Source organism: Cimex lectularius, unplaced genomic scaffold (assembly GCF_000648675.2).
Source record: "Cimex lectularius strain Harlan isolate CLEC.00 unplaced genomic scaffold, Clec_2.1 scaffold125, whole genome shotgun sequence".
NCBI classification, from domain to species: domain Eukaryota; kingdom Metazoa; phylum Arthropoda; class Insecta; order Hemiptera; family Cimicidae; genus Cimex; species Cimex lectularius.
In genome coordinates this window covers 1,131,548-1,144,241 of record NW_019392662.1, presented here as the reverse complement: position 1 = coordinate 1,144,241, position 12,694 = coordinate 1,131,548, and the positions used below count along the sequence as shown (strand labels likewise).

At 31.5% G+C, this 12,694-nt stretch overlaps 1 protein-coding gene across 7 annotated transcripts in view; it reads right to left on the bottom strand.

Moving 5' to 3' along the window:
- LOC106668745 (centrosomin) overlaps positions 1 to 12,423 on the bottom strand; it is a 57,576-nt gene extending 45,153 nt beyond the window's left edge. For 3 of the 7 annotated variants that reach the window (XM_014397767.2, XM_014397775.2, XM_014397776.2), the window contains exon 1: positions 12,190 to 12,423. In XM_014397767.2, coding sequence (XP_014253253.1) covers positions 12,190 to 12,287 — 98 coding nt within the window. In that variant the 5' untranslated portion in view covers positions 12,288 to 12,423. Of the gene's footprint in view, positions 1 to 5,663; positions 6,079 to 11,882; positions 12,075 to 12,189 lie in introns of those variants that run through there. The other 4 variants (XM_014397774.2, XM_014397769.2, XM_024224931.1 and 1 more) reach the window with 3 other exon arrangements.
- Between the last annotated feature and the right edge of the window lie 271 nt (positions 12,424 to 12,694).

Genomic DNA, 12,694 nt, shown 5'->3' with positions numbered 1-12,694 from the left:
CAGGTTGAAAAATGAATGATGATACTTGATACTAGTACGATGTGTTATTTCATGAACTCTTTAAGTTTAGGCTTCGATGTAGTACGTACTATTCGCTTATTTTGTTAAGAGCACACAAAATTTAGAAAAAAGAAGCAAGTTAAAAGTAGTTAAAACAGAATAACGTTCAAATTCAAAAAAGATTTCCAAGAGACAATTTTAAACAGATAATCTAGCCGCTATGCCTTTTCTTATCATTGTTTTTTTAAATTAATTAATTAATCGTTATTAAGCAAGACCGAATAAATCTTATTCGAAAACCTATTAATTACGTTCGTGGGCACGTTAGCACATTCAGCCAATGAAAATCTGAAAAGCTCGGTCTCATATATTTACTCTTATGTAAATACATTTATGCTATGTGTTATTTCATCGATTGGAGTGGCTACCCAACTCAAGACTAACTTGTTCCACGAGCAAGACTTATTTGTGACGGACGCTATTCCCTTAATAAGCAGAACAGTTTCTTCGCAAAATCAACACTAGATTAATAGCACAATAACACCCCATTTAACAAGGTACAACAGATGCCTGTATATTATACAGTAATTCACCGAAAAAACCTGAACCCTGGCAAGATGCTGTCTTGAGTATTGTGCAGTATCAGTTACAAGTATTGACACTTTTTCGTGAAATATTTAATCCAGCCAAAATTTGGTTTTTCGGTAAACGTTATGCACAGAAAATGAACGGTACTTATTCGATATCGTTACATGGTGTAAAATTTATTTTCTAAATCTTTTTATTTAAAAAAAAAATTCTGTAAATCATTTTGATATATGATACTACTGGATTGTACATAACGCACGATAAAAGGACAGTTGTTATCGTGGTTTGTGGACTATTTTCTCTTTTATTTACGGTTTTTGTTTTATTTCGGATTTGAAAACAATGGAATGGTAAAATTAAAGTGTTGTAAAAGTTCTAATATTACTGGTTTTTATAGTACATTCTAGTCATACTTCTCCAAATTCCTCACGTCATATTTGTTATTTTTAAATCCAGCCTTTGATCCCCCTGTAAAACCAAGATGGGAAGAAGTAGATATAAATATTTTAAACTGTTTATATATCAGACCCACAGAATTATTTTATATGTTATCAAACGCATAATTGAGACATTTTGGAGTAATTTCTTAACATCTTACCGACTGCCACCACGTGTGATTTTCTTTCCAGCGATGAAAATTGACTATTAAACCTTTTAAAAATAGTTAGAGGATACCGGCCCCAATGAATTGGCAATAAGAGCCGGACAGAGGACTATCACGTGACGGGAAGGTTGGCTGACCTTTGAAACCAGAAAACAAGGGCAATTAAAGACATTAACCCAAAAATAAAGTTGCTCGCTTTGTTAACAATACATGGCCTGGTATTTACTAAAGAATAACAATGATTGTCAAAAATCCAAATTGTAACAATATCATAAATATTCGAGACAGTTTAAAAGCAGGACGGTACGCAACCGTCGTGCATTCAAATCAGGAAATTTCAGGAAAATAAATATGCCTAGCTTAAAACACTATAATATATAAAATAAAAGTTTGAAATCAAGTAAAATTACGCCAACAAATCGGTTTAAAAAAATACAAGGAAGAGTAATCTTGCTACTCTCACAAACCACAGAGAAACGTTCTTTTACCTTTTATTTAAGTTTGATACTTCGTTGCAATGAGAGTTTATCCTTGGCAGATTAACACAGACATACTAGGAAAAACAGAAAGGTCGGCTATTTTCGTTGTTCGCTCCGAATAATTGAGATTGGTCTCTCGAATCGATCTGTGACCATATTCGGCAATGTTATGCTTAAGGGTCACGTCATTCAAAGGACGGACAGAAAAGTAAAAGAAGAACATTTTTATATTGTTTCATCAATTGTATAATAAAACTTATTTTTTGTCTAAGTAAATTAGATGAAATGAAGGTGGCGAATTTCATCAAATATGATCCACTAGAAGCAGATATCAAGTTCTTCCGTGAAAGAGCACAGCTTTGTATTTCACTGTTGACTCGGCAAAACTTTTGCACTCACGCTGTGAGGTACTTCATCAACGAAATCGCCTTGAGATAACCCGTCTGGTTCGGTCAATCTATAATTATTAATGCATTTTTACATGGAAAGATGTAAAAATTATAAGCATTTATCAGGAAGAAAACTATTTTTTCTTCAAAGCATTTGACTAATTAAACATTTGAAAATTACTTATAAATAAAAATACTATCGAACCACAAAAGTCACGTTTATTTATAATCCAGCGGATAAAAGTGTTCAAAGTGTGACCTAGTGCGCGTTTAACATTGGGCTAAATGCCCCGATCACGTCAGTTTTCAAGTTTCAAGTTTTCTCTGATAAAATAAATCGAATCCGAAAGGTCAAAGTTTCCTGACGAGAGGCGTAATACCCAAGGATCGCACGTCAATTTTCCAAGTTAACAGGAAACATCTGGCCTAATTGAAACTGTAGGTTGGGCCTGTAATCAAAGAATTAGCACGAGGTTTTTCGGCGGAGATCAGTAGTTTTAGATGGGTAAGATTAGGGTGACAAATTCGCCTTATATCTATTTAGACCAGGGCCTTAAGAGAATGGTTATGTTTTGAAATGTTAAACCACCAACAAACAATGTAGCAGATCAGATAATCAAAGGCATTTATAAAAGTTTATCTTCTATTAACTTTTCTTTATAAAATTAAATAAAAGTAGGAAATAAAGGATTTGAAGGCGAAAACGAAATTCAGCTAAAATTATGAGCCAAGTACCCAAAAAAAGGATTATCAGATGAAACAAGTACAATGTGAAACGGTCTTACAATGTTATTTTGTTTAAATAATTCATTATTTATAAATGGAAGTAGGTTTATAAATCGGTTTTCCGATCATCTTAATCTTCTTTCATTTTCCAGACGCTTTCGTCATATTCAAAGTTTAATCAGGATTATAAGCAGGGTGAGGCAAGAGAGTGGCAATCCACAGTCCAGTGGTCGGAAACGACGAAATTTCTTCTTGAGGAATGAACAAGTAGTTTTGCATGGGATGATGAATCTGTAGCTGGTCAGGGATATACAAAGGGTGAGACAAGGCAACAAAACCAAAAGAAACAACCAAACTGTCTGGTCAGATCGTCTGACAGATCAAAACGATGAGGACAATGAGGATCCAATCTACCAATGGATTTCTCTCTACGTTCTATGAAATTAAGTACTTGTAGCTTGGTCAGGAATATAAGCTGGATGAGGCAAGACAACAAATACACCGATGACCGATACGTGCCAAACGTTTCTGACAGGTCAAAATAGAGAGGAGATTAGTTCGAAATGATTGGAAACAATGAAAGTATATTTATAGTTGTATAATTTCATCTCGAGGTTCTACGAAATCTTGGTCAGGATTATAAGCTAGGTGAGGCAAGAAAACAAACCCACCAATGACCAATACGTACCGAAATGCGTCCGACAGACCAAAACAGACTTTTCATTGAATACAAAATAATATAAATATGTTATTTTATTTTATTTTCAAGTTAAATCTTGTTTTTCTTTTTTGACTCGGACACATTCAACATTTTTACAACAAATTTAAATATAGCAAAGCAGAACAATTCAAATAAAACAGGGTTTTGTTTGTTTTCTTAATTAATCAAAACAACAATGTTCGGTGGATGTTTTGATCAATGAACTTCTACATTACTGACACGCAGAAATATATTTTAGATGCTCGGCACAAGTGTTTCATATCTGCAGTTGCTCGGGGTTGAAGGAGGAAGCACCCTTGTCGCAGGAAATAGGGGAGGGAAGATTAAGCTGATTGACGTCATACGCCTTTATTGTTCACCTTACCGCGATTTCAAAAGATACGTACCTCAACAATTGCACCATAAAAGAGTAGTAAAATATTCCGCCAAATTTTATCATATTACGGACAAAATGGCAAGTAGATTTCATTTAATTAAGACAGAGCGACCCGAATATCTTGTTAAATTCTCCCTTTCATGTGTACTTTGTTCTCGGATGTATTTACGTTGGTGGATAAGAGCTTCCTAGTTTATCTACTAATCTCTGATAGCATCCGCTAATGAGAAACTTAAAAAAAAGAGTCCTAAAAATTATTCTATGATTCTTTATATATTGTAGCCTCAGTGCTGGCGAAATGAAACTTATAAAAATAACCAGCGAGGCTAGGCGGACTGAAAAATTATAAATAATAATTTCCTTTGTCCTGTTAATAAATTGTTTAACAAACACATTTTATGCTACTTTTTAGTTTTTATATATTTAAAATATGTCGTTTTTCTTCTTCTCTCATCAATCAATTGTTTATCACTGGGATATTAAATCCGCCTTGGTTCTACAAGAATGGGCTTCATTAAAAAATAGTAAAAGTTCTGAAAATAAAATCAGCTTATAAGCCTATAAAAGTCCAGAAATAACTACCTTTACGACTCGCGCTTACTTAAGTGGATGTTTAAGGAGGCCGATGAAAACTCTTTAAAAAAATAGCTTGTTACAATTTCTAATTGATACAGACAATTACCTACTAATAATCCAAAGTGACTAAATCATTATTTATATAAATTATAGATAAAGGATAAGGCCTTGAGGGAAAGATTCAACCTACAAAGCACAAATGTATTGCAGGTTCAGACTAATTTCCAACACAATACACTCCCCTGACTCGGCAGATCCTTTTGGGTGAGCTCTTCCCTCGAAAGAAAGATAAGATGGCACTTTCACAACTCGAATTGTTTAATTAAATTGCAAAATTCTGGTCGAGTGCAATCCTTTTTCGTCCGCTGGGTTTATTACGAAAGGTTATTCCTAACGCAAAATAAAGAAAATCAAAACCAGTTCATTATGTTTTACATCTACAAGTTGGATGTATGACAAATGATGCAGCAAAGAGTTTTAACCAATTAAGACACACTACAAAATTTGTGATTAAATCTTCACTTTAAGGTAAATATGACATGCAAAATGATTCTCACATTGTTAGATTAACTATATGAGATAAACCGTTCAACAATTAACTCAATAAATATTTTAAACAACTTTTTTTTTTAAATGTGGACTTAGAAAAAATTTATATAACATCGTTCGTTCATTTGATTTAAGTAGAAACAAACATCCTACACTTTTAATACAAACGTAGTTCCATTAAATAATACTTATAATGTAATCCTATAATGCGTTAATATGTTGATATGTTAATATGTTGTAACATTTTTAAGAGAAAAAATCCGAGATTTTGTAACAACCCACAAATTTTACACTTTATGAAATTCAGGTCTCGTAAATTTACTTTAAAATGTTGCCTTTTTTATCTTCTTTTTCACATAAAAATATAGTTGAAAAACAAGAGCGCAAAAGCTGCAAGGGTACGTCTCATCCCAATTAAGGCAGACATGAAATGTTCCCAATCTCGTAAGTTATTGCTTAATATTATATGTTCAACTAGTTCAGTTTTCCTACATCTAAACAACATAATTTGGCATTTTTGTGGCAATTTAAATAGCCAGATATTATGCAATTTTTTTTGTCAACAAAATAAATTGTACTATTATTCAATGTTTTATGTTTTGGAATTTCCATGCTTAATGTTAATTATAAATTGATATGATTATAATCAACATACCCGATTTTTGTTGCACCGCGTCTGCTCCAAAGTTCATTCATCACAAAACAAAAAAAGTCCTTTCTTCTTTGCAAAAAATTTTTAAAAAATAAAAAAATAAACGGATACTATGAGATTGATATATTAAAAATGGCTCATCGCGTTTTCTTTGCGAGATGAGAGCCTGACGATTAACAGTCGAGTTGATACGATTGGTACTTCTCGTCTGCAGATCATGTACAATTGGGGTGATGCCCTCTGCTTTGTCCACGAGGTGATGGCAATGCGTTGTCTGCAGTCGGACGTCATTTTGTAAGAGGGAGAAGACAAAAACAAAAGACGACAATTTCCAAAGATCCTTCCAAAAAATTAAATTGGATAAGAAATGGATCGCTGACGAAGCTCCGCTCAGATCGGTGACCAGTCGAGAACTGCCAAGAGATTCAAATCGATCTCGGGTGTGACTCAGCCTCCCGCTAGTGTCGCTCCGGCACCTAAACGCAGTTCCTTGACTGAAGGCCTACAAGATTTATTGGCTTCTAGCCATTACCGGTTAAAATATTTCTTTAATATTTAATTTAATTAATTTCGAGAGAAAAATAATACTTAATTGATTAATATTACTTCCCTGGTCCGACACCACATTATTGTAAAAAACCCTATGTTTTCACCAAACACAAGTTTAAAATTTTGCAAAATTTTTAAATTAAATTTAGGCATTAATCACTGACAACAGACTTGTCTTCTTCACATGTAAAAAACCAAAAGTTATACATTTTTATCTTTGATCGTTTCATAAGATTTTTGGTATGCCTATCTTTGCTGTTTTTGTCAGTCAGACGCGTTTCGACTTTTCATCATCAGCGGTGAGTTTTAATTTCTCATTCTGCTTACACCCCTGACTAAGCTCTGGTGATGGCGCAAAGCCGAAATGCATTTGAAAGATAGATATATATTTTTTCCACCATATATATTTTTACTTATTCAATTCAGACTGTATGAAATGAAATAAAATCAGCATCGATGAATCTTAACTCTTGTTGGATGCCCTAAAGGCAAAAAAAAATCTTGTCTCTCTTGACCTTAAGATGGGAAATCTTGATAAATATAGATCAACCCGTGATTAATGGTTCGACGTCCGTATGTCAAGTTAAAGAAACAACCGGCTGCCAATTCGATTTCAATTATTTTGCATCGTATCTTCTTTATTTTCGGAAAAGACCAAGTTACAGGTTCTTCACCAGGTAGAAAGAGGAAATCTCTGAATAAATTCTTTAGTTTAAGACAATATTATTTCTTTAAAAAAAAAAGAAAAATGTAATTGATGTTGGTCTCAATGTAGTTTTGTTTTATTTTCATAGAAAATTTTCTCTGACATTCTTTAAATATAGAGTGTACAACTAATCGTATTTTTTGGGCACTTGGTTTGTTAAATTTAATTGTAGCTGAATTTAGGTTTTATAGATGATTTGCTGCTTCGAATTCTGTATGTAATACTGACTTTCTTGTTGTGTTTAATTACTATAACACACTGTGGCAATTTTTAATTAAAAAATATAATATAAATGCCAATGTTTATTTAAATAAGTGGTGTGTTTTCTAGGCAGATTGTACTTCTCTTATACAAACAAACAGGAAGTAGGAACAACATCGTGCAACAGTTTTTCGTCCGTTTTGAAGAAATGTGGTGTAATTTGAAGTCGCTGTTTAGACTCAAATAAGAGTTAAAATTGTCACTTACACAGTTAAGGGAGAGTTAAAGGCCAAACGCGTATTATTCCGCTAAAAAAGATGATAAAGGACAATCAACACTGTAAAAAATAAAAAATTCGACGAATGTTTGCAAAAGCTGGTGAAACGAAGTGCAATCTTTGATCAAATCATTAAATTTATATTATCATTACATCTTGGAAATATCTATTTATTATGTATTTTTATATATTTCTCCTTTATAATTATCTCTAATCATCCCAATTTCACAAAATTGAATAATCCTTTTGATATCCCTATATATTTATTTTTAAATCCATAATGGTTAATTGATATAAAACTGTATTTCAATTTATTTACAATTTTTTAATTTGTTCTAATTAATTAATATATTTGAAATGGAATTTTAGTTCTAATCAATCTAAAACATTATAATTTATTATTATTTATACATTTTTAATTGTTTTTTATTAATTTAATATTTTCAAATTGAATTTTAGTTCTAATAAAGTTTATTGTACAAAGACAAAAAAATTCTTTAAACAAACAAAGTATATTATCAAAATTTTTATGTTTAAACGTTTTAATAAAAAGAATGTACTTTTTTTTCAATTTGAATTTGAATTCTAGTTAATAATTAATTTAAAACTAATTTATTTTAAATTATTTAAAACTGCATTTGAATTGTATTTATACTTGTTTTACAATTTTTTAATTTGTTCTAATTAATTAAGATATTTGAAATTGAATATTACTTATAATCATCTAAAACTTTATAATTTATTATTTATACACTTTTAATTGATTTTTATTAATTAAATACTTTCAAATTGAATGAGTTTATTAGTTAGTTTGTAATTGATTTTAGTTTATTTAAAACTGTAATTGAATTTTACTTATAATTGTTTTATTTAATTTTTTTATTATTTCTTTGATTTTGGTTTTTATTAATTAATATATTTCAATAATTTAAAAGGTCGAGTGATTTTAATTTATTTAAGACAGTAATTGAATTTTATTTATAAAAGTTTTACAACTTTTTAATTATTTTTTATTGATTAATGTATTTCAATGTTATAATTAATTTAAAACTACCTTTGATTTTAATTGATTTAAAACTGTAATGATTTTTATTAATTAATGTATTTGAAATTGATTTTATTGTAATTTATTTAAAACTGTAATTGAATTTTATTTATAATCATTTTATAAATTTAAATAGTTTTATTAATTATTAATACATTTGAAATTGAATGTTAGTTATCAACTGCGTAATTGAATTTCATTTATAATTTTTTACAAAATCTAATTTATTTGTATTATAATGTATATTTCAAATTACATTTTATAAGATTTTTACAAAGGATCTCAAGTTAAACTGACCAATAATTTTCCAAAAGATCCATTTCATAACCATTTTTTCATATCCAATGGTGGTTCTTCTCTTAAACAAACTTAATTTAACTCTTACACTGACCAATAATTTTCCAAAAGATCCATTTCATAACCATTTTTTCATATCCAATGGTGGTTCTTCTCTTAAACAAACTTAATTTAACTCTTACGAATTTATCATCAGATAAAAACTTGATTAATTAGAGAAACAACATGATTGTTTGTTTAAAACATTTTAAATGTAATGAGCTAAAAATATAAGGATTAAATATTTCACCTAGGAAAGACACAATAACCGAACCAACATAATGAAGATTGAGCAAAAAAATTTTAACCTTTCCTCAGTTTCAGTATTTATTTTCTTTTTGTATCGTAATATAATATCAACCTTGTATTTTATATGTAACATATCACAATTGAATTTTAATACATAATCTGTTGCATTGCTCAGGCAATTATTTATCAAATTTTGTTTAATTTTTCTGCTAAACTTGTTTCTGCCACATCAAAAGCCAAGTCATGTCATTTATAATATATAGTTGGTATCTATTAAATTAATTTTTGTGTTTACCCCATACTAAACAAAACTTAATTGTAATATCTCAATAATTGTTCATTAGATGAGAGCGTTATTCCTTAAAGAAACAATATGATTCTTTGTTGGAGAAAATTTTTCTTAAGGTATGTGGTGTGATACCTTTGTTGGTTATTTCTGTTCATTCTGGTCAGTTATCCACACTATTCTAGTCTGTCAGTCAATTCAGTTTTTCACCAATCAGTGGATAGATCAAAATTTTTATAAGTGACTTAAAAATTTTACAGTTTGGTCATTGTTGGCCATCCTAGACTCTGCCATCTCTGTGTTGTTCTGTCAGACATAAACAATCCACTCAGAAAAAAGTCTCTTAACACATTCAGTGAAATAGAAGCCACTGTTCATGCTCCTTTTGTCTTTTTGGATCAATTGGATCCTCCTCTGATCAGTGTCTGCTTAATTGTTACCCAAAATTCCTTTGTGTCCTGGTGCCCAAAATATCATCAGGTTGTTTCCTCAGATTTTGGGTGATTTTTTTGGTTGATTAAATTTGATGTGATTTTTTTCTCATACTACATGTGTGACAGACGCCGAGATGGTTTAAAAAATTTCCAGAGGGAGGCTTTGGTCAATCGGAAAACACCAATTCTGTTACACAACAGCATTCAGCCTCATGTCTCACATATTACAACACAAAAACTGTTGGATCTTGGTTATGATGTTCTGCCTCACCCTCCCTATTCTCCAGACCTCAGCTACCAACAACCAATTTTTTCAGGAACCTCGAAAAACTTTAACAACATAAAAAATTTATTGATCAAAAGTCATTAGAAAATGCGTTTACAGAATTTGATAGTAATAAAGACTCAAAATTCTATTCAGAGGGTGTAGAGAAGTTGCCATCACGTTGGGAGAAGTGTTTTGAGCTTGAGAGTGATGGAGGATGATTAAAATCATTTATTTAATTGTTTGTATTTTATAATCATACATCTGCATTATTTGTTAGACAACCCAATATTATTGTCATTATTGTTTTGTAAATTTCATTACATATTTTATTATTATTATTAATTTTTACTTTAATTTAAGGGTGTTTTAACGACTAAGGTCATTTCACATCCTAACTGATACATTTAAAACTTCTACCTTAATTTAACTATAAGCTCAGCATGAGTTTCGCTCTCCTTTTATTCTTCCATTTAAATACTATAATTACACTAATGCTACTTAACAACAGTAATAAAACAATAACACTTCTTTTTCTTCATCCTCTTTTTTTTTGGGGGGGGGGGGGGAGGAGCTATCTTTCCTTATTTAAATTGCAATTTTGGGCATTATAGTTTATTACACCACAATTTGTACTTTTTAATTTCATTTTTCCACTCCGGCAGCCTCAAAAGTTCCTGAAAAAAGGAATATTGCACGCAGACCTCTCATTCAAACACTGTCAGACAAGCATTCAAAGGTATAAGAATTTTGGAAAATCTCATTTATAAATTCCAAAAAATTTAACAAAGCTTGAAAGTGCTCTCCAAAACAAACATAGGGGACGTAGTATCTCCTATAAATCATTTGAAAGGTTGAGCCTTTGCCTAAAGGGTTGCAAAGTGTGACAGTCGACCAAAATGTTTTACAGCCAGAATGATACGCTGTCCCCTTCAAATACATCGAGGACAGGTTGGAAAGTTGTTGCCTAATAAAAGCCCATTATGGATTAGTCTGATGTGACCTAGTCGCAATCTAGACAGAATCACAAGTACTTTTCTCTCAAGTTCCTCAGTTGGCCATTTATTTACAACTGGCTTAATTTCTTTCATACCATCTCTACAGACATTCCATCTTGCCGTCCACGTTCATTTGATAATGTTTTTATCATAAACGACTATATTATCTGGGCGGAGAAGAAAGTGATGTGGATCGTTTGCAGTGTACCTTGTCTGTTTATCAACTCTCTCATTTCCAGAAATGCTGAATGACTAGGAACCCAAACGAATACCGCATGTTTGTTAAGTGCTTTGATTTAACTTATGTGGTACTTATGAATTTCTAAGATGTATGGGCCAACTGAGAATTTATTTTTGATGGCTTTGAGACCACTCTTCAAATCAGAGCAAGTAACAGGCATTACACATTCCTTGAGATTCCTTTACAATGCTCAACTAACTTCTGACTGCATGAAGTTCAGCTTGGTACATGTGAATCTCATTAGATAGAGACCAACTGAGATTGCACTCATCAGCAAATCCCACACCCTACACCAATTTCAATTTTGTACTCATCGGTACAAAAAAACTTTATAATTGGGAAAGCCATTTAAAATTTGCAAGAATTCTGCCCTCATGCAAATCATCAGATAAGGTGTTTTTTTGGTTCAGTAAGGCCAGATCCCCAATAATTGTGGAAGTAGGTAGTGACCATGGACGAATATCTATCAACTTATTATTTTACGACGTTTATAAAACTACATTTATTTCTAATATATGTACATGAAAGGGGGATTAAAGCCCTATTTGTACCTTTAAAAAAAATAAATTGTTGGTGAATTAGACCTCCTGAAAATACATAGCATATACCTAGAAATGATAAATACTGGCACATACCTTGTTGGGTTTGACATTTGACAATAATTAATGAATAATTCAAAATGTTAAGTTCATGGTGAGATAGAAAATGTTCGTCTAACGATGAATATTTACATAAAAAGTAACCAGGTATTCCGTGGTAGTACCATCAGCCAAACTACAGCAGGATACCTGGTTTTTTTTTATCGAAATATTCATCATTAGAAAAGCATTTAATTAATTGACAAACGCAAATATTAATAGTGACTGCGGCCAATTTTCAACACAGGTTTTTCCACCGAGAAACAAGAGAAATGTGTACAAATTACAAAAAGTTCAAACTTACTCGAGGTCAAAGTCGAAAACGAAAGGAGCCAACTCTTTGCAATCCTCGCTCTCCAGGCTGTCCATCTCTCTAATCGGGGCGTCCTTTTCTTCGTTCATCGCGGAAAATCGGTGGAAACTGGACGAATGCGGATCACATTTAAATAAAATAACTAAGTCCAGAAAAAAGTACAAAAACGAAGTACGGTTGTACACAAAACCGTTGGTTTTCAAGGATTCAAAACCGGTTCTACTGAGTGATGCGAGATGGCGCCCGTTGACGAACAGAAATTGTAAATTTGAAAATCACTTTTATTTTCAGGCAATTAACTGCTTCGGCTTATTGCTGAAAAATCGTATCTGTATTTTTGGTAATTTTAGTTATTTTTTGTGGATGTTGGGGAGTCTTGTAACATCGGGAACGTTTATACGGTGATTTGCAACAGCGCTCATCGAGGGTTGAAGGGGTGGGTGGCCATGACCGAGTTTAATGATAATTGATATCTGAAAACTGATAAAATTGCTTA